We start from the raw sequence: 21,271 nt of genomic DNA on the forward strand, positions 1-21,271 counted from the left end.
GAAGTTAATACACATGAGGGAACATCACCACCTTCGAATTATTTTATTAAGATCCATGTATTATATAAAATAGAACAAGAAAATCTATAAAATCAAGTGAGCAGTTCAGATGACATTACAAAATCTGTTTTGGGAAGACAGCCTGATATGCTGTATTGCCTCAAAATATAGTTGCTGGGTGCAAATATCAGCAGAAAAAGCAGATACATCTAAGAAGTATACCAAAATAAGCTGTGAAGAAAAAGGCTTTTTCAAGCCCTGATTGGCCTCAGCAAGATTTACAATGATGTTTCATTGCAAATACATCAAGTTTCTTTGAAGAACCAAGAGCTTCAAGTGCAAAGATTGTATCAAGCACCTTTTGTTTGAAGAATTTCACAGAGCATTTACTGCCACCATTTAACAATTAGGGATCATGTTTACAGAAGTGAGTGCAATACAATATTAACCCACAATAGAATGTGGGAGAAATGTAAGGAAAATTACCTTCGAAACTGATGGATTATACCTTTGTGAAATGCTAATACCAGTACATTTAGCTCTTTCCTTATGAATTCTATGTATTCCAAGTTACATTTCCTGATTTTAGTGTCCAAAAGTTACCAGCTCTTAGGAGCAAAATTATTATAATAGACTATTATGTTTCTTAACAAAATAACCTACCTGCATATGACAATGCGCTATTTTCTAATTGAAAATATGAACAGAAGTGATAATCCCTTATCAAAGCAAAATAATACTACTGGAAAAGACACCCAGGCTAAGAAATGTATTGTCTAGCTGAAATAGAGATCAAATCACGCACAGCATCTTGAAGAGGGGCTAGCTGAAAGTGTACCAAGAAAAAACAGAAGGCAATGGATGCTGTAGAATGTATCCTCCAATCTTTATCTTAGTAAATGTAAATATGTATATCACCAAGTTTCTTATAGAGGACAAGAAAAATTGTATCAGAGATGTAGCATTGATATTTGGCTCAACCTAGAATCAGGGTGCCTCACTGAAGACGGAGTATAGTATCTGATAGCATGTAAATGCAACCCAAGTTTATTATTAAGATGAACATGAGAAGAGCTTTAACAGTAAGAGAAGCTCTTATGTGTAATATTTTTAAAAGTTGCAATAAACATGCATACCGATAGCCTATCTTTGATAGAAATTAAAACCAAAAGGAGGCTGATGAGAAACTACACAAATACACCATCAGTATGGTCAAGTACATATGTAAATATAATTAATACAGAAATTAAAACCAAATTATAATTAATAAGTGGCATCCCCAATTTATTACTTTTTTCATTATTTTACGAGAAATATCTGATTGCAATAAAGTTTACTTTAGCCAAATTAAAGTTTTCTTTTATTTCTACTTTAAGGGGTGAAGGGAAAATCAAGTAGATCTGCTCTCCAATTTCCTCAACTGTACGTTAAGCGACATACATACATTCACACACATACACGCACACACCTTAATCTGCACTGAAAATGTCTTTTCTTTTTAACTGAAAAGGTAGATCCTGGAGTAAGTGCAAAATGCAAAAATAAACTGACAGGAAATGCTGAACAAACAGCATAATTAAAATACAAAATATTTTATATTATTGAACTATTAAACGGGTAATGTTCGCTGTTTTTGTAAAACTTTGGGAACCACACAGCTGATTTCTTAAATCTAGTCCATGTCAACTTCCAGAACTATTTATGAATTAATTAGCTTCATTTTTTGATGCTTCATCAAAGTTTTCTACAAGATCTGGAAAAGATGGAAATATATAATAGGCTCAAAAACATTGTTATTAAAAATACATTATTTAGAGGATTAAAGTATTTATATACTAGTAAAACTCTCCTATCTGAAACTTTCAATGAATCAAGATAACTGAAATCTGCTAACTTAAAAGTGTGAATGAAATGCAAGCCCCATTACTCCTTGGAATTAATAGTTCAAGGATGTTCAGACCAGTTGTATTCACAAAGTTGTGGCTGCTGTAGTACCGCTATGGTCAGTCACAGTCCTGTAACTGTGACTTCCAATGCTCCCTGTCACTTTCCCATAAGCAAAATCAATAGAGAAGCCAGCAGTAAGTCGAAGGTCACTCTCACTCCCATTGCTTTTTTGGTTGCCCATGGTCATTCTGTTTATCTGCTTAAGAAAATAAGTATCTCTGAAAGAATAAGCCAATGGGTCATGGATTGTCTAGTAATTAAAGAATTAAACTTGTTTTAACCTCAAAGCTTACAAATGCTTACAAAACATATTTTGCTTTTAAGGAATTATTATAATATAGCATATTTTGGTGCATTAAACAGCTTCCAATTCCTCCTACATCCAGACATTAAATAATACAACAGCTCCTAGATTCAATTCTGTTATGGAGCAAATAACATATAGTGGTACCTCAGTACTCATAGTTAATTGGTTTTGGGAAATACATTGTGTACCAAAAACAATGAGTACCAATTTTTTCCTATAAGGAATAATGTGAGTCACAAAGCAGCCAACATAGATAAATTCTAGCTTGTGCGTCGAGTACCAAACAAACGATGACTACCGGGACAAAATTTTCATGTCAAAATGCGTTGAGTACCAAATTTGATCAGTTTCAAAGTAATTGAGTACCAAGGTACCACTATATATTCATACAGGCAGTCCCGATTAAGAATGTCCAATTTATACATAAGAACAAGCTGCCTACTACAAAAAATGGCAAAGGGAATAGTCTTGTGAACTGATAAACTGAAGTTACCCAATGTTTTTAATGTACTGTATTTAATATATAGCCAGTTTTCCGCAATTCATAAAAAACATTTCATGGCTTCAGTGGTTTGTCGCCTCAAGGAAAGAAAACACCATTACCATTTTTACTAATAGACCATTCTTAAGTTTGAGTTTTGACTTACAAATTTGAGTTAAATGGAATTTGTTTATTAAAGAACTTGTTTTTAACCTAGGGACTTCCTGTACTTAATAATTAATATGTAGCAAAGTTCTGTGCTTGTTTCTAAAATGTACCTTTTATTTATAGATCAAACCTATAGACTGCCTCAGTTTTACTCATTATTATAGATATATAACTTATCTTACATTGTGTGTCATGCTGATGAAATGATTTCTTTTAAAATCTCCATTCTTGGAACAGTCTTTTAATTAAAAGCTAGATACGTGATGGCGAACCTATGGCATGCGTGCCACAGATGGCACGCAGTGACTTCTCTGTGGGCACTCAAGCCATCGCCCCAGTTCAACTCTGCCCTGCATGCATGCACACCTCCTGCCGGCCAGCTAGTCGTTGGGTCTCTGCTGCGCATGCGCAGGGCATGAGGGGGGCCATGCATGCATGCGTGTGGGGCCGGGTTCATGTGGGGGACCGCACACACATGCAGGGGGCAGGGCGCACATGCATTGCATTTTGGAGGTTTGGGCACCCGCACGCACTCGGTTCGGAAAAGGTTAGCCATCACTGTGCTAGAATCATCCTGTACCTATTCAAAGGTCATGCAGTAAAAATTGAATTATTTTCAAATTAATCCAAACCTACCAGGAACATCGTCATCTTCCTCATCAATATCTTCTGATTTTGGTACTTTGCTATCCAACACTACAAAATAAAAATGTTAATTTATTTCAAGAATTCACATTCATATAGTTAATTATCTGAATTATAAAGTTGTGTAAATTCACTGCTTGTTAAATGTGTCTATATAAACCTTTTCAAAATATAAACTTGTAACTTGTTTCACTTCACTGAATGGGACTCTCTCTGGGCTACAGGAAGAGAAATTAAGTCTATTCTTGCTTTCCTCTTCCATTTATTTTGTTTTCAGAACAAAATGCCCAACTTCGCAATTCAAATTAATGAGCATAAATCAAGTAAGTTTTTAAAAATTATTCCTTTGCAGACTTTTATGAAATTGTTACTAGTTTTCATGAAAATACTGTTTTAAAATTCAGCTTATAATTACTAGTACTCTATAGACTGCAACCTGATTCCAATTCAAGACAACTCTTATTCTCTCTTTTTATCAGTCATGACCAGTACATGTAACGTAGTACTTACCTTGTCTTGGGAACTGCTCTGCTAACTTTCGAAGACTTGTTAAACTGTCAGCACCCAGTTGGCTTAAAATGCCAGGTAACATTTCCGTGATTGGTTTGGCTTCAGCATGACCAGTAATTGCAAAAGTATTTGCAGAGAGTGAAGCCTGGACTTTTGGATTGTTGAAATGAATAACTGTTCCATCATCTTTTATCATATTCACCTGTTTTAAAAATAGATTTATTAGAATTTACGCATATGAAGTAATATACCAAAAATATAACCAATCATTATACAAATAATCAATTAAGATTTTATTCTATAATAATAAGCATCCATAAGATAGATATATGTATTTAAGCTTGAAACATATTTATATACTGTTGGTATATATAATATAAAATTCAATCCTCTTTTACCATAAAATTTCATAAAGCAAACAACAGGTATGTTTCAGGTGACAGAAACTTACTTCTTAGCACGCTGACTCCTTTATTTTGAGCAATGCAAAATAAATTAGAATAATTCACCTCAAAGGCTTAAAAATTAATACAAATCCATTGTTTCAAAGCTTTGTTTTATTGTATGTTGATTCTACTGAAAAAATGTCTTAAGATTTAAAGAATTACTTTTCAATCTATTTCAAATTAATGTAAGTAGTCTTATTATCTGGATGTACCCCAATTTACTTACATGCTCAGTGCCTACTTCTTGTCTACCATATTTCCCCGAAAATAAGATCTCCCCTGGTAATAAGTCCAGTCGGGCTTTTGAGCGCATGCGCTAAAATGAACAGTCCCCCAAAAATAAGCCCACCCCAAAAATATTTAAACGCATGCGCAGCCGGTCACTGCCATTTCCTCTGGTTAGGGCTAGGGAGACAGAGCTTGAAATCAGGTAAGACGGCAAGAGGAGCTCCATCTTGCTCCACGCGCCCCAAAATAATAAGGCCTCCCTCCTCCCTATATTCAAAACATATAAGACAGGGTCTTATTTTGGGGAAAACACGGTAATAAAAATATTGAACGCTATATAAAAGTGTATCATCCATACTGTTCTTCCAACACAATTTAACATACAGCATGAATGTAAAGCATGCTAATATTACAGACCTGATTCAATACTACTTGCTATTCTTTATCTAAAATAAATTATAAGCAATTTGTTACTTTGTATTGTTGACAGGTTGACTAAAACACCAATCATTTTAAATGTATTCACTTCAAATAATAAAGCTAGAACCAAGGGACCTATGTTTTCAGACATTCAGAGACTTAACATACTATCAAATTTTAGAATAGGATTTTCCTGCGTTTCCCTTTCTCTCACAGATTTAAAACAATGTTGCATTTCAGAAATGAATCTGTCAATAACCTTTACTGAACTACTGGCTACCTATCCACTCTCTCTAGTTCATAATCTCTATGAATACTGAAGCATTGTAATTGTTACGATTATGAAAAGCATTCAAATATAACATAAAATATTAATATTGATGTACCTCTTCAATGCCAGCAATATTGTTTACTGCCAATTTTTTAAGTGAACTCTGAAGTTTTTTATCATCAGCTGTTGCTGTTCTGTGGACTACCTTCTTCTTTCTACGAGCTGTACCCTAAGACACAAAAATACATACATGAATTATTTCCAAATGAAATGTTTCATATCTACTTACTTTAAAAAGTTATTTATAAACTATTTTTAATCAAAAAGGACTTACAACTACAATAAAATGCCTTCCAGCATGAGATTTTTTAGGCAGGAAACTATTTCAAAAGATTTTTATCCAACTCAGTTGAAAATTCTAATTTATTCCTGTTTTTGCCAAAGCATCTCAATCATTACAGTATGTGGTCATATGTTAAATGCATGTATATGTTATCTGTGTGCAGTCCTTGTATCCCTGGGTAATACTTATAGGGGCAGGCTCTGTTTCTGTTTCTTTCCCATTAAGCTAGAGGTCATACAATCTATAGAAATATAGCGTCTATTGGTTTTAATATATAGGACTGGATCTTTCAATGAGAAAATCAGTTCTGCTTTTAGATAATAACATTCAACAACAACTTGCATGTTTTTTCCAAAAAAAGAAAAAGGAAGTCCTGATTACTATATCTATAACTATTGAATACATCAGAATGGACAACAGCCTGTGGAAAATAGAAATGTGGAACAAATCCCTATTACATCAATACTTTGTACCTATATATGTATTTACCTACACAAATATATGCAGTAATTTCTATAATATTCCTGTGTTCACTATACATACCTTTCCACCTATTCGGACCTGAGCTTGAAGTTTAGCCAGTTTTTCTTGATTCATCTTGCTTTATCTGAAAAATAAATTTACTAGCTAGGTTTATGACAAATCCAGAATTCGTTTTTAAATTATTTATTGTCTTTCAAAACATCAAGTTTATCTGATTTAATATCATAAAACATCAGCAATTTACCAACAAAAATAAATCCATACTTATTTCTGAACCCAGTTTGTTTGGAGAAGGAATACATAATGGAAACATGACTGTCTTTTATCAGAAAGAGGAAAAGGGAGTTGTACGCTCTACCGTCACAACTGGTTTTGCCCTGACACACTGACCTTAATATCAATGTTTGTTTTGTCTGTGATGTAAATAGCAAATATTCACTGATAAATATTCACTAAATAAAATAAAGGCATTAGGGAGAATATGTACCCTGTGTGATTTATTATTTTAAGCAAGAGAAAAGTTCTTCCTCTTAATGCAGTAGAACAGGGATCCCCAACCCCTGGGCTGCGACCCACTACCAGGCTTGAACCATTCGGAACCAGGCCACAGAAATGGCAGTTGAGCATGTCTACACACTCTCCACTTACATGAGCAGCAGGCGAGTATGTGTGCTCCATTTGCACAAATGGTGGGCATGTGTGCCTGCTGCTTGTGCAAATGGAACTTCAAGTACTTGCCTGCCACTTGCACAGAATCATCCCCTCCCCACCGCTGGTCCGCAAAGCCAGAAAGGTTGGGAAACACTGCAGTATAATTCTATCACATAAAAATGGAAGCTAATGAGAATTAAGTCCACCTTTATCCACATGTCCAGGTAATTATAAATCATTTATTGCTACAATATTAAAGAAATAAAAAAGCATATGATCAGAATATGGCAAAGTTAATGTAAATGCAGGTTAGTTACATTGGTATTTTCTCTTTTCACTATGAATTTTAGAACAGCATTTTAAGGGTCATGGAGATTTCTTACTCATAAGAAATAGTAATTTATCTACAGCTATATAATGCTACCTTTAATAGATGGGAAATATGAATATATACTTCACATGTTGATTCACTTTGCAGTAGAATTCTAACATAATTTAGATGGGTTTGAGGAAGTATATGTACAACTACAATTCTACAAAAATACAGAAAACCCATAAAACACAGCCAGTTATCTTTTCTATAAAACTATGCTTACGTATAAGTGTATCACAAGAGTGCCAATGTCAGCATTTTACTTTTGATTATGCGGAGGGGTGTTTCTCTGAAATAAACATGAACAAATATTAATATCAAGGGAAGTCTTTTTAAAGATACCCTCCTGAGTGTCATCTATAGGCCAAAATGCTTTCGCTCATATATTGTAGTTCTCCAGTCATGGAATGCATGCCTTTAGGAATAGCATGAAGCCCTTCTTTTCACTTTTATAAAAGGGATCAAGACCTTGCTCTACAATCTAACTTTTTCAAAATGACTGACTTAACTGTTTTTATAAACTGTTAACCCTTTATATTTAATTATTATGGGAAGACATACATTATAAAAAAATACACTGAATGATAAAATATATACCTATTAATTTTCTCCATGTTATATACATGTTGTCATTTATTTTCCTGCTATATCTGTGCACACTCTTAGAATCTCCTATAGTTCTACCATTATTTTTACCTGCACTTGCATTATTTCCCAACATCGTCCCAACAAGCCAAGAGTTAAAAATAACCAACTTCAGCATATAATCATCAATCAAATCATCCTAACATTACTTATAGTTTAGAGATTTTTCCACTGGATTAGCAATGACATGCCCTTTAATGTGAACCATGCTGTTCTGTGTTTAGCAGAGCATGTAAAGCTCCAGCAAGTTGAAAGCTAGGATGCATTTTTTTTTCTCATTATAGTACAAAATGTCATATTCCACCAGACCTATATAGAACTCTAAGATAATAATTGACTTAAATCTTTGCAGAACTGAAATATCTGTAAATTGAAAATGAGAGCGTATTAGACAGCAAAACAGAAAAGAGCCCTACAAAGTTAAACCCCCACTCAAGACAGTGAGAAACATGTTCTCAGAAACAGGTAAAATAAATTCCTTTGTCAGTGATCTTGAAAATACAAATTTGCTCACATTATGGAAAAGGAAGATGTATTGTATTGGGACAATACTTTATTTTAATCTTTAACAAAACCAGGAGTACATCTGTAACCCAAAGTGGGTGAAATAAGTACATATAGTACTTGAGGGGGGACATAATATATTATTTCTGCAAAATAGACATCTACTAAGGCAGCCAAAATCCTCCCTGCTTTGGAACCTGGCATGTCAAAGAAAGCTGATATAGTGGCTAATTATCCTAGTCATAAAGTTTGATATTACTCATAATGGTAATTAGCAATAATATGCTTTATTTCATACACCTTTTTTTATTACCACTAGCAGGATGTCAATTTCTAAAAATCGCAATACACAGATATAATACCAAGGGGAAAAACACTCTGGAGAAAAGACAGTGAAAACCAAGTCGTACAAAAAAAAAATTAAAAAAATCACGAGTGTAGCGATTAGGAGAAAACTAGAGATACGTGAAAGAATCTAATAGCGGGTTTAAAAGCTTGCAGATTTAACTACTCCAGAGTCCAAAGCTGGGGAAAGGGCCTGACGAAACCCCCGTTCCCAACCCAGGGAGAGGGGAGCTTTCAGTCCTGAGGGAAAGGTTGGAGGGAATCCAAGGGATATTTCTCCTCTGAGGAAAGAGAACGCGGCGCGACTTTGGAAGAAGGTGAGAGATCGTGGGCCCGGGAGAAAAAAAAAAACATTTATTTACTTTTAGGGAAGTAGAAGAAAGGCCACTGTTGTGTTTTAGAGAGGAAGAAGAAGAGGTGGAGCTTGCGAAAGGTCCACGGGACACCTCGCTAGTCTCGGGTTGGCGGCAAAAAAAGGTGCATTCACACGACCGGAACCACATAAACCAACCCTGTACGAAGGGAAAGCGCGAGCGGTCAAGGCAAAGGGTCCCGGGAATGCGAAATAAGCCAACCAAAGGAACCGGGGGCTTCAGGGAGGCGAACTACTTTGCCAGGCCCACTCTCCTCCCCCTCGCTCTTCGGCCCACCAGCACAGCCCCTCCCACCGTGCATGGCGCTCCGCGCGCCGGCCAAACAGCCCCCGGGCTCGCGAGGGGCGCAAGAGCATCGGAGGGTCAAGCGGGAAGTTTTCACCTCAGTCCGACGGAACCTTCCAAAAGGAACACGCGGCAACAACAAGATGGCGGTGACGGGGGAGAGAGAGAGTGAGAGGGGTCTGGATCAAGAAGGCCTTGGAACCACGGGACCATGGCCCCGCCCCTCTCCTCCAATTGGCGGACAAAATGAGTCGGGTGTATAAAATGGGCGCCGGCAGCCGCACCCTTCCGCGGCTCCCGCTACGGGCAAGTGCTATGCACGTCCATGAGGTGGGGGGGTGGAGGCGGAGGCGGAGGCGGGGTGTGTGTGTGAGAAAATACTTTTGCAGCAATGGATGCTGGGAGTTGTGGTTTTCCTTAGACATAGCAAACCGGAGTCCATTGCTTTGTTGTTTTTAAAGCTGTTCGCCCCCCCCCCACCCACGAGGGAACTGAGCAGGAACTCGCATGCCATCAAAGACTAAAATTTCAGCTTGTGCTGCCGGTTTCAGAAGCTTAACGTTTCCTCCTTCCTTCCCCATCCACATGTGAGGGAGTAAAGCCTACTCGGTAGGCAAGGAGGGGACGTAAATCCCACCGGTGCATACATAATACGTGGGTGCATACATAATATGGTATGTGGGTGACATACATAGCGCTTCATAATAAGCGCAGAATGGAGTCGGTCGTATTTTCCCCCCTGACGAGTCTCACGTCGTGGCTGCCGTGGATTCGAGTTTGGGCTGCATTCATTCAAAGGAGCAAACGGCTCAGATGTTATTCCGATTCTTCCCCCACCAATATATATATATATATAATTCTTGAGAAACAGCTTGCAGAGGTCTTCAAACCTGGCCGCTTTAAGACTTGCGGACTTCAACTCCCAGAATTCTCCAGCCAGCTATGCTGGCTGGAGAATTCTGGGAGTTGAAGTCCGCAAGTCTTAAAGCGGCCAAGTTTGAAGACCTCTGAGCTATAGGTTGCATTCTGAAGGTTAAATCTTCCACTAAAGATCTGGAGAACCTCTTTTTTGGTTTCCTTCAAATTTACCCCGGACCCACAATTGAACAAATCCCTCCCAACTCCGCCCCATTAGCATCACTTCCTTTTTTTCACGGGAGGGCTGACTTGCCTTGATCAGGCTCCGAGGCGAAGCTGACCGGCTCACTCAACCCGGGAGAGCTGCCACTATGAGAGTACGTCTCGCATCGATGTCCCCTCTCCTTTTTTCTTCCTTCTGCCACTGGTTCGTCGCGGCTGCAGCTGAAAAACCGCTTGGAAAAGGTTAGAAACCATTTGTTCTTGTTTTTCTTTTTAATGCCTCTGCTTTTTTTTGGGGGGGGGGGGGGGGAAGCTGAACAAGCAAAAGTTTCCGCGCGGGATGGTTTGAACAACTGGGAAATGTTGTGGTTTATCATGCAATTCGTACCCTTTTAAATTGCGATCCCGCGAAAGTATCGAGAGCAGATTTGCTACACAGCCCACGAGATGGTCGCTGAACGGTTTGTGAGAATACATTACTGTAAAATAGTTCAGAGGTTTACCCCAAATGTTTCTGTTTGCAAAGTTCAAGGCAAGAATTTTTAATTTTATTCTGAATTTATATATATATATATATATATATATATATATATATATATATGGAGTCTAATGCACAATTTTGCACTTAGCTACTAAATCTCTACTAAATTATTTCTTAAAGTCAATTACCTGTAGGTGTTGGCTACCTGTGTTTCCCTGAAAATAAGACCCTGTCTTATATCTTTTTTCTGAACTCTGAAATAAGCTCTTGACCTTATTGCCATGCGCTCAAAAGCCCGATTGGGCTTATTATCAGGGGATGTCTTATTTTGGGGGAAACAGGGTATTAATTAAAGATAATAAAGTAGGTAATGGGGCATGTCTTCTAATTTATCAATGGAAATGAAACTGGATTTCCTTGATATCCTGCTTTTTCTGCCATTGTATCAATTCTATTTAGTGTATGAGGTGAGGTGAGCAGATATGATTCTTATTTAAGATACAGTAGGAATAACCAACTTCTAATGGCCACGTACACACATTAAAGTGCCACTTATATGCAAATTAACTTCTTTACATTTTAAGCAAGAAGAGGAAATGACTCAGGCTATCCACTACTGTCCCACCAAGTATTATTATTCACTGACAAGTTACTCCTGGGGATTTCCCGCTGTCTGCCAAATATAGATTGAAGTATCTGAACTATTTTTAAATTCTTTGCTTTTTCTGTTGTTTGATTATGATTTCTCAGAATGCTTTTTTCTGTCTGACCTTCAATTCAGAATAGGCTTACTTGCTTTGTAGAATAGAAACTAATGCAGCATAATCCTCAGTGTCAATGACAACTTTACACAGTTTCTATATTCAGGGACAAATGTGATAATGTCTGTGGGAAGGAAAATATAAAAGTTACATAATATTGGTTATTCTAAGAAAGGAAGTTCTGTTCTTAGTGAAACTTGAGTTATTCTGCAATTACCTAGCAAAGAATAAATGTTTTTACTCTGTAAGTAAGGTTTGAAAAGTAATTATGCTAATTATGCTAAAAATATGGATTTTTAGTATAAGCAGCCAATAATGCTGCTTATAGCTGTTATTGTAAAAACAGAGAGGTTTTCAAGGTACTGGGCTCCAATAAAGGCTATATTGAAAGCCCTGGTATTCATAAATATTGTTGTACAAATGTGTAGCAAGTGAGCTATGTCACACAGTTTCCAATATGTGGAAAACATTGAGATGCATTTAAACTGTAATGCATCTAAAATAGGTTGTCCTAAAATAGGGGGTTTTTTTAATTGTGCAACTTTTTGTTATACATCTCTTAAAAACAAGCTTTCTTTTAATGTCACAAATTCTGTAATTTTTTTTAATATAATATACCTAAAGAGCTATGCTGAGGCAGTATCATTGTCTGTAAAGTTTCACTAACTCAGTTCTGAAGAAATGGACATAATGCAATTTACAATGAATATATAAAATTGCTTACTCCACAATAAGTTTGTAAGATTTCAAGGAGACATTGAGGACTTTCTGAAAAATGTCATTTGTGTTTACCAATCTAAGTAATTACACATGATAGATATTTTTACTATCTATGAATGTTTTAAGTCAGAGGTCCCCAAATCCCGGACCACAGACCAATAGCAGTCCGTGGCCTGTTAGAAACTTTGGAGGTGAGCGGCAAGTGATTGAGCGAAACCAAAACCATCCTCCGCCCCTGGTCTGAGGAAAAATTGTGTTCCACGAAAACAACACCTGGTGCCAAAAAGATTGGGGGCCATTGTTTTAAATCAGACAGTATATATTCGCTCTTTCCTTCCAAGGTTTTGGAGATCACATTCACTGGAGAACACTAGAAGATGGGAAAAAGGAGGCTTCAGCCAGGTATGTTGTAATCTTAAATTGTCTGGACAGACATGTTCTAAGTTGTATCAGTTCAGCACTACGCATTCAGAGAACTTCAACCTCAGCACTCAGACCTGAAGGGATTTGGGGAAAAGATGTCTGTTGCTAAAGCTATGGTACTTGTGCTAAGCCTTAGAATGGAATGCAGCTGATGAATATCATGTTACACAAGTACAGAAGTCTCTGTTACTGCTGAATTGATCATGCTCTCTAAGAGTCAAGATGTCTGACCAATTAGAAATTAAACCTTTGTCAAGGGAAAAACAACTGTGCATTCATTTCTACTGACTCCATCCTCCTTTCCTGCTGCAGTCCCTAGCATCATCTTGTGTCCCATTTGTAGACAGGAGTGGATAGAAGAAGCATGAAAGATTGACAAAGGAAAAGCCTCTTCTAAGAAAAGAATGGGCTAATATGAAAGTAAGCTCCGTTCCAGTCAATGGGATCTGACACAACCTATCATTTGTTTTAGAATTAAATACTTTTTATGTAAGAACAAAAAACATACCGTGTTTCCCTGAAATAAGACCCTGTCATATATATATTTTTTTGAACCCTGAAATAAGTGCTTGGCCTTATTGCCATGCGCTCAAAATCCCAATTGGGCTTATTATCACCGGATGTCTTATTTTGGGGGAAACAGAGTATTATCTGGAAATACAGCTACAATGGGATGTCCAACTTTAAAATAGATTCTGTAACTAATATCCGTGCTTGAAAGTAAGTGTAAATATTAAGTCAGAATATTTCACCTTGCTGCAGAACAGAAGTGAAGCTTCTGTTATTGGTTATTCTGTCATGGTATTCAATGAGCCATACAATATATGGGCCCAGTTTTGTGTGGCTCTCTAGAGTTTTCTAACCATAACTTCACCAACAAATATTTCTGCAATGGAGAAAGAATCTGGCTTCCCAAAGACAGACTGTTGAGTACCTCCAGTACTTCTTGGCTTCACCAAGACTACCAATTCCATCACTGTGGCTGCTAAACAGCTAATTACGCCCCATAATTACTTTTAATCAATCAATGTGGCCCTTTCCTATGAGTTGTGCAGATTTGGTCAGGTAGGTGATTTGGTATTACAGCTTTAATATATGATGAGCTTGGAATTGAACTATGTGTTGATAATTATTTGAATTGTATATTTCAATTATTTTTTAGTGGACTGCCTCTCATGATAATAATTCATAAATCCTGGTGTGGTGCTTGCAAAGGTAAGATATCACAGACAACGTTAGTGACATTTCACAGAATAACAGATGGGAAAGTTGCAATATTTGTGAAAACGGCATGCAGCTAGTTCTAACTTAAGGACCGGTCATTGAGCAACCATTTGAAATTATGATGGACACCCCCCCAAAAAAAAAGTATAATCCAATTTTGAAGTTCAAATACCCACACCCCTCCCACAGTCACATGATTGCATTTTATGCACTTGACAATAGCTCACTGTTATGGCTGTTTGCAGCATCCTGAAGTCACGTAACTGATTCTTGATATTCTTGATGCCAGTTTCCAGCATTTACTTCTGGTTTCTAGCAAAAAACACTCACTGGATAAATCAGATTTACCGTATTTTTCGGAGTATAAGACGCACTTCCCCCCCCCTAAAAGAGGGTGAAAATTTGGGTGCGTCATACACCAAATGTAGCCCCGCCCACTTGCTGGCCCCCACCCTTTGGTCTCTGCCTCCCAGCAATTTACTTCCTTGCAGCAAACAGCCCATTTCAGCTTCAGCACAGCCTGATTAGCACAAGCAGTTGATTGTCGGTTGGATCGGTCTCCCGACTCTCAGCTGTTTCAGGCTGCAGGGATTGCTATTGCCTATTGCCACACAGGCCTCCGCTGCTTGCTGCAAGGAGGCAAATTGCTGGGAGGCAGATTTTTCTTTTTCTTGTGCTGAAAATGAAAATGAAACTAAAACAGGCTGTTCGCTACAATGAGGCAAATTGCTGGGAGGCAGAGGCAGATTTTTTTTTCTTGTTTTCCTCCCCAAAAAAGGTAGGTGCATCTTATACTCCGAAAAATACGGTACTTAACAACCACTACAAAAAAGTTTGTAAAATTGGTCATGGTCATGTGGTAAGCCACGTAATGACCACAACAACCTATAGTCATAATTATGGGCTCAATTATGGTCATTAGCCAAGGACTACCTGCATTTTTACCATCAACATATTGTGTATACAGGTAGTCCTCAACTTACCACAATTGAGCCCAAAATTTCTGTTGTTAAGTGAGACATTTGTTAAGTGAGTTTGTCCCATTTTACAACCTTTCTTGCCCCAGTTGATAAGTGAATCACTGCAGTTGAAGTTAGTAACCCGGTTGTTAAGTAAATCTGGCTTCCCCATTGACTTTGCTTATAAGAAGGTCGCAAAAGGTGATGACATGACCCCAGGAAACTGCAACAATCATAATTATGAACCAGTTGCCTCAATTTTGATCACATTTTGATCAATTTTGATCACATGATCATGGGGATGCTGCAAAGGGTCATAACTGAAAAACAGTCATAAATCACACTTTTCAGTGCCATTGTTACTTTGAACAATCACTAAGTGAACTGTTGTAAGTCAAGGACTATCTGTTTTGCTTTCATATAGAAACTCCTAGCTTTGCTGGCTGAGGAATTCTGGGAGTTCAAGTCCATAAGTCTTAAAGTTGACAAGGTTGGAGGCCCCTGGTTTAGTACACTGATGAACTAACCTCACCTCAAGCATTAATAGAAAAATAATACAGTATTAATTTCATTTATGTTTCCATTTTCAGTTTAAAGATGCCCATTTGTTCTATCTCTGAATTAGTATTAAGGAAAAAATAATATTGGTATTTATGTAAATTATGATGGGATATAATCCTAGACTGTATCCCTGAGTTAGTCACTACTAACTATAAGTACTGGACTCAGTGGGATCTATATGCATCCCACTTAGTCTGAATCCAACTCTGCTACATTTGTGTCTTTAATGATTAGTTTTCCCTTTTATATTTTATTTTATTAGCTTTAAAACCAAAGTTTGCTGAATCAAAGGAAATCTCTGAGCTTGCCCATAATTTTGTGATGGTTAACCTTGAGGTAAGTTTTTAGAATATTGACATAAATCATTCTTACTTTGAATGCTATCTATATACTACTAAACCTCTTGCCACTGTAACCTTCAACTGTGTGAAAAGGTGCAAATCATACAGCAAAAACTTTTCAATGTAGATACCTCAAATGGGTTAACTGAAAGAATGCATCCAAAATGTAGGACCAGAGATTTTTTTGGAATTGAAATTTCGCCTATTTTACAAAACATTTTACGACATAAAAATTATAAAGCATTTTATTATATAATACAAAATGTCATAAATCATTTTCTGTGATTCATTGCTGATGTTTGACTATGCTGTACAGTTTAGCATGGGCTACTTTCAGAGCAGATACATCTCTGAATAATTCCCTTAAATTTTAAATGGTTTTCAAGCATATCAGAAGCTCTGCCATTGTTGAAGGCATGAGGGAGGGAGGGAGGGAGGGAGTCTGATGTCATTCCCATTCCAACTGATTATTTTGCCAACCATGGTCGTTATGTTTTTTGGTTTATATAAGATGATATCTCTGAATGATGGCCCAACAGGTTTCTAGTTCATGGTAAAAATCATGTAACAGAAACCTTATTAAAATATGTTTGTTTCTGAAAAGAAAATCATTTATTTTTGCATTATGCAACTTCAAATAAGTTGCATAATGCAAAAATAAATGATTTTCTTTTCATAAACAAACATATTTTAATAAGGTTTCTATTACATGATTTTTACCATGAAAATGTATTTAATGCATTATTTATTAAATAATGCATTATTCATGTCCTAAATTTTATATACTGCTATTTTCATAAACATAAGAAAGATGTATATTACATATATGTAATATGTTCCTCAGTTCAAGAAGTTTCGAGTTTCAAAATCAAGATTAACTAAGGAATTATTTTAAGAATAGAAAGAATTGACTTAATGAAGACAAACTTTATTTCTTTTAGTAGGTATTGTCTGTATTAATAACACCAAGTCTCTTAGGTTTTAAAAAAGTGACTTTTCTTTTCCCATATCTGTCTGAAGACATTGTATATGAAACATAGGAGTAGTGAAGTATTGCTATACTATTGTAACAGCCCTTCTGATTTTGATATACAGTAGGCTATTAAGGAGGATTAATGGACAAATAAAGCTAATTTTATTTTATTTACAGGATGAAGAAGAACCTAAGGATGAAGCTTTTAGCCCTGATGGAGGTTACATTCCTAGAATTATTTTCATGGGTATGATATAAATGTGGTTGTTCAGCAATTTGTGCTGAAGGATAAAGAAATACCTTTCAGATTGCAATCATCATTTTTCATTGATCTCTTCTTTTACACAGATCCCAGTGGAAAGATCCATCCAGAGATCATAAATGAGAAAGGAAACCCCAACTACAAGTATTTTTATACTAGTGCTGATCAAGGTATGTATGAATTGCATCTAAATTGGGTTTTGGTAAAGGAGACTTGAATTGTACAGCAGTGCCAAATCAGATTGACTTCTGATGGGGTGGGGGGAAGATTAGAGCTTATTTTCTGAGAAATTTACACTAAGGGTTCAAAACGTTTTAAGGAAAAAAATGCTTTGAACAAATATTGGCAGTTGACATTCAAAAAGCCACATAGCACCTGGAGGGATATTCAGTACATTCCAGGACTCCTTACCTTGACATCCTTAAAATGCCATTTATGAATATTAATTATGGTGTCTAATATACCGTATTTTCCGGCATATAAGACGACTTTTTAACACATGAAAATCTTCTCAAAAGTCAGGGGTCGTCTTATACGCTGGGTGTCGTTCTCCTGTAACCAGGCAGACTAGCCCGAAAGGCTCTGATGAGCCTTAAATGGCTCTGACGATCCAAGCCCTGACGATCTGCTAATCAGATCGAAAAGGAAAAAACTTTTCCCCCTCCAGCTTGCTTACCTTAGCTGCTTGCCTTGCTTCTCTTGCCTTGCTTCACTTGCCTGAATCCATTCCATCAGCAAGCAACTCCCTGCCTGCAATCAAGCAAGCAGGGAGTTGTGGACTTCAACTCCCAGAATTCCTCAGCCAGCAAAACAAAGCTGGCTGAGGAATTCTGGGAGTTGAAGTCTACAAGTCTTAAAGTTGCCAAGGTTGGAGACCCCTGTTCTATTGGGTAAGTTTTTTTCCCCTTTGGGATCTTTAAAAAAAATAGTTAATTGGGGTTTTTTTTAGTTGTTCTTTTTTAGACCTAGCCATTTAAAGTTTAGGAAGTTTTAAATTTAGCTTTCATATAAAAATTAAAATAAAATAAAATAAAATAAAATAATATTTGTGCAGCTTTCTGAGATTTAGTATGTTTTTGTAGTGTTTCACTCTAACTACACAAACACACAAAATGTCACAAAGCTGTATGTGGAATTTTGTGTGTGTAAATTGTGAAAGTTGGGTTTTTGGGCTTTTTGTGGCTGTGTGAGGTTCCTGCTTGTTGCAGGGGCCATTTTGGGTCTAGCACAGCTGCTTTTACATTGTGGGTGAGCCAGTTGTGTTGTGTTGTGTTGTGTTGTGTGTGTGTAAAGTGTGAAAGTTGTTTTTTTGGGCTTTTTGTGGCTGTGTGAGGTTCCTGCTTGTTGCAGGGGCCATTTTGGATCTAGCACAGCTGCTTTTACATTGTGGGTGAGCCAGTTGATGTTTTTTAATTTTTATTTGGTGTGCATTGGAAGAGGGGTAGTCTTATACGGCGGGTATAGCCCAAACCCTATATTTTAACAGGAAAATTCGGGGGTCGTCTTATATGCCCAGTCTTATACACCGGAAAATACAGTATGTGGGTTTTCATGGGAAAACTTGAGAGCTGAATTACTGTCAACCGTCCCATTTGGCACATCCAAAAAAAGAAACTCCTGGTTGTAGGAACTACCCAGAGTAAAACTTTACTGAAAGATCCATTTAGGCACAGTAGAAGCAAAGTCAGCTCTGAGGTTTTCCCACGAAAACCCACATAGGTAAAAACCCCTTTTCACCCCTGGGCCGCCCACAGTTCATTGTCTACCAATTACACTCAGTAATTTTGTTTTGGAAAAACATTCTGCACCTCTGAGAATTTGGCCTTGGTGATTATCTCCTTTCCAGTGCAGTAGGCTTTCATGCATTCCTTAGACACCCCCACCCTAGGAATTTACCAGCCCCCCCCTCCCATTTCTGTTTGGTAAACTGCGATCAGGAAGTTGATGCAGGCAACAAAGAAAGCGAGTCAGCTGACAGCTGCACCATGGAAAGCCAGAATTGGACATCAGAAAATGGTGTTGGGTACATAGGAACTTCATATGGTTTAGCAAAACAGTAAATTGATTTTAAAAATATGGTACTTGAGTTGTATAAAATAAAAGACTGGGTATATATTTAATAAATGAATGCAACTATAATTTCTTTAAACTGCCTTATAACAGACATCACGTTTAGGAATAAATTGAGGACTTTCAGTCTGGGAAAATGTTGAAAGAAAAACAAGTCATCAAGAAAAAGAGTTGCATATGAGCCATGATAGGAATGCATTATGAAGATAATGTTACTTTAAATATTGCTACATATTTATGTATAGCTTTTTTGAAGTAGCTTATAAAAATATAACTTTGCTCAGTTATTTTAATTGAATTGTACCAAGTACTAAGAATATCTTGTGTTTTACTATTGCAGTCATCCAAGGGATGAAGGTAGCCCAAGAGAAGTTAACGGGGGATGCTTTCAAGAAAAAACATTTTGGAGATGAATTATAATACCCTGAAGATCTATTTTGTATAGGCTCACCATCTAAATTTAAACGTTACTCTAACTTTTTTTCATATAAAAATGTTGGTGCTCTCAAAAAAAAAATACTGTAGATAGTAAATCAAATGCTGTCTAATTTTCACACACTGAATTCAAATAAAGTAGTATGTCCTTCCTTGTTTACATTGAAATGGATATTTATAGAAGAAAAAAATGGCTAAATACCTTAAATAAATGCTTCAACTTTAACTGCATGAGTAATCAGGTTTAAATGGAATTTAAAGCCAAATTATAGGAACATATATATGATTATGTTGAGGGCATTAATTACAAAGATCTTTTTAAAAATATCTTACAAATAAAACTTGTTCATTTTAGCAGATTTTGAGAAAAGAATATGTGGAATTTTTTCCTTTAACATGAATTTATTTCAGTATTTCTCATCCTGGTAGTGCTAAACATATTTAGGATACAATTCCCACAATTCATGTTGGCTGAAATTATGGGAGTTATGCTCATATGTAAATCGCCAAATTGAGTGAGATTAAATTAGAACCATATCTATAAGTCTCAAGAAGTTAAATTGATTAAATAAATAAATCTGCTGTAGAGACTATCGTAACAATGCAATCCTATGCATGTCTGCTCAGAAGTAAGAGTATTAAGTATTCCTAAGTACTAATTAGTATTAGTACAAGAGTATTCCATAGGATTTATTCCCAAATACATTAGGATTGTGGTATGTATAGCCTCATTTTCCTGCTTGCTCCAGGAATAGAATGAAACAAATGCTAACTATATGATTATGTGTACTTTTTCCTGATATAATTGCCTGTTACTCCATTTGGTTGATTTATATAAACTTCGCTTTTATGTATTTGTGCATTCATCTTCCAAGTTTTTCATTAATGGAACAAAAAAAAAAAAATCTCTCACTGAATGTTATGGTGGTTGCCTTATTTCAGCATGCTATACTGTATTTTTGTACCGGTGGACAATGAACAATAAATTTTTCTATTAAATTTTTGTTTATTTTCCTTTTCATTTTGAGAAGAAGAAATTCTTTTCAGCGTATAAGTTATATTACTGGGGAGTGCCTATTTTTTATTTCCTTAAAAGTTATGCCTAGTCATATCTGTAGTTTAAATATAGCTTTCTGTTCAATAGTGAAAATGCTAATGCAAAATTCTCAACATTAAAGGACTTCTCTTAAGTGAAATATGGAGAACAGGTCTAAAACTTTAGTTCTTTTCATGAAGATTAGCCATACTCGTAGTGAGAGTATTAAAAGGACAATACATGAGTTGATTTTTTTTAAATGATGTTTTACTGCAGCAAAAAGGTATGTCTATCTTTTTTCTGCTTCAAGGTGTTCCAATTATCTGGCTAATTATGGAAATATATGGTGAGATATTTCTTACTCTACTTCAAGCAACCATGAAGTGTTGACTCCCACTTTGTCGTGAACAAAAAATGTTTTTAAGGTTCTAAATAGTAACAGACGTTCATATGTTACTTTATTCCTTGGTAACTTGTCTTTTTCAAAGGCACTTAATCTCTTGAGTACAAGTGACAAAT

General features: G+C 36.4%; 2 protein-coding genes across 4 annotated transcripts; one reads left to right on the forward strand and one right to left on the reverse strand.

Annotated features, from left to right (window-relative positions):
• Positions 1-28: 28 nt before the first annotated feature.
• On the reverse strand, positions 29-9,630 carry BTF3L4 (basic transcription factor 3 like 4). 2 transcript variants are annotated; one of them, XM_070941346.1, is made up of 7 exons: positions 9,524-9,622; positions 7,497-7,562; positions 6,310-6,373; positions 5,539-5,652; positions 4,059-4,260; positions 3,540-3,599; positions 29-1,753 (listed from the first exon to the last, which is right to left on the reverse strand). In XM_070941346.1, the coding sequence occupies exons 3-7, from the start codon at positions 6,361-6,363 to the stop codon at positions 1,707-1,709; spliced, it is 477 nt and encodes a 158-aa protein (XP_070797447.1). In that variant the 5' UTR covers positions 6,364-6,373; positions 7,497-7,562; positions 9,524-9,622; the 3' UTR covers positions 29-1,706. The 2 variants fall into 2 exon arrangements, with proteins under 2 accessions (XP_070797447.1, XP_070797446.1); XM_070941345.1 differs by lacking the exon at positions 7,497-7,562 and having other exon boundaries at positions 9,524-9,630.
• Positions 9,069-20,715, forward strand: TXNDC12 (thioredoxin domain containing 12). Of its 2 annotated transcripts, XM_070941344.1 has the most exons (8): positions 9,069-9,084; positions 10,562-10,749; positions 12,810-12,870; positions 14,054-14,106; positions 15,898-15,971; positions 17,127-17,196; positions 17,298-17,381; positions 19,622-20,715. In XM_070941344.1, exons 2-8 carry the CDS (start codon positions 10,656-10,658, stop codon positions 19,699-19,701), a joined length of 516 nt encoding a protein of 171 aa, XP_070797445.1. In that variant the 5' UTR covers positions 9,069-9,084; positions 10,562-10,655; the 3' UTR covers positions 19,702-20,715. The 2 variants fall into 2 exon arrangements, with proteins under 2 accessions (XP_070797445.1, XP_070797444.1); XM_070941343.1 differs by lacking the exon at positions 9,069-9,084 and having other exon boundaries at positions 10,428-10,749.
• The last annotated feature ends 556 nt before the right edge of the window (positions 20,716-21,271 follow it).

This window comes from Pituophis catenifer, unplaced genomic scaffold (genome assembly GCF_029215685.1).
Source record: "Pituophis catenifer annectens isolate HBS135680 unplaced genomic scaffold, rPitCat1.0.hap2 SCAF_3, whole genome shotgun sequence".
NCBI lineage: Eukaryota > Metazoa > Chordata > Lepidosauria > Squamata > Colubridae > Pituophis > Pituophis catenifer.

Excerpts from the sequence above, each read along its gene's own strand:
- TXNDC12 (XM_070941344.1), top strand. The coding sequence starts at position 10,656 with ATGAGAGTACGTCTCGCATCGATGTCCCCTCTCCTTTTTTCTTCCTTC. Across the intron at positions 15,972-17,126 it reads TTGTGATGGTTAACCTTGAG|GATGAAGAAGAACCTAAGGA; the intron begins GTAAGTTTTTAG and ends TTTTATTTACAG. Across the intron at positions 17,197-17,297 it reads TCCTAGAATTATTTTCATGG|ATCCCAGTGGAAAGATCCAT; the intron begins GTATGATATAAA and ends TCTTTTACACAG.
- BTF3L4 (XM_070941345.1), bottom strand. The coding sequence starts at position 6,363 with ATGAATCAAGAAAAACTGGCTAAACTTCAAGCTCAGGTCCGAATAGGT. Across the intron at positions 5,653-6,309 it reads AGGTCCGAATAGGTGGAAAG|GGTACAGCTCGTAGAAAGAA; the intron begins GTATGTATAGTG and ends TTTGTGTCTTAG. Across the intron at positions 3,600-4,058 it reads AGAGCAGTTCCCAAGACAAG|TGTTGGATAGCAAAGTACCA; the intron begins GTAAGTACTACG and ends TTTATTTTGTAG.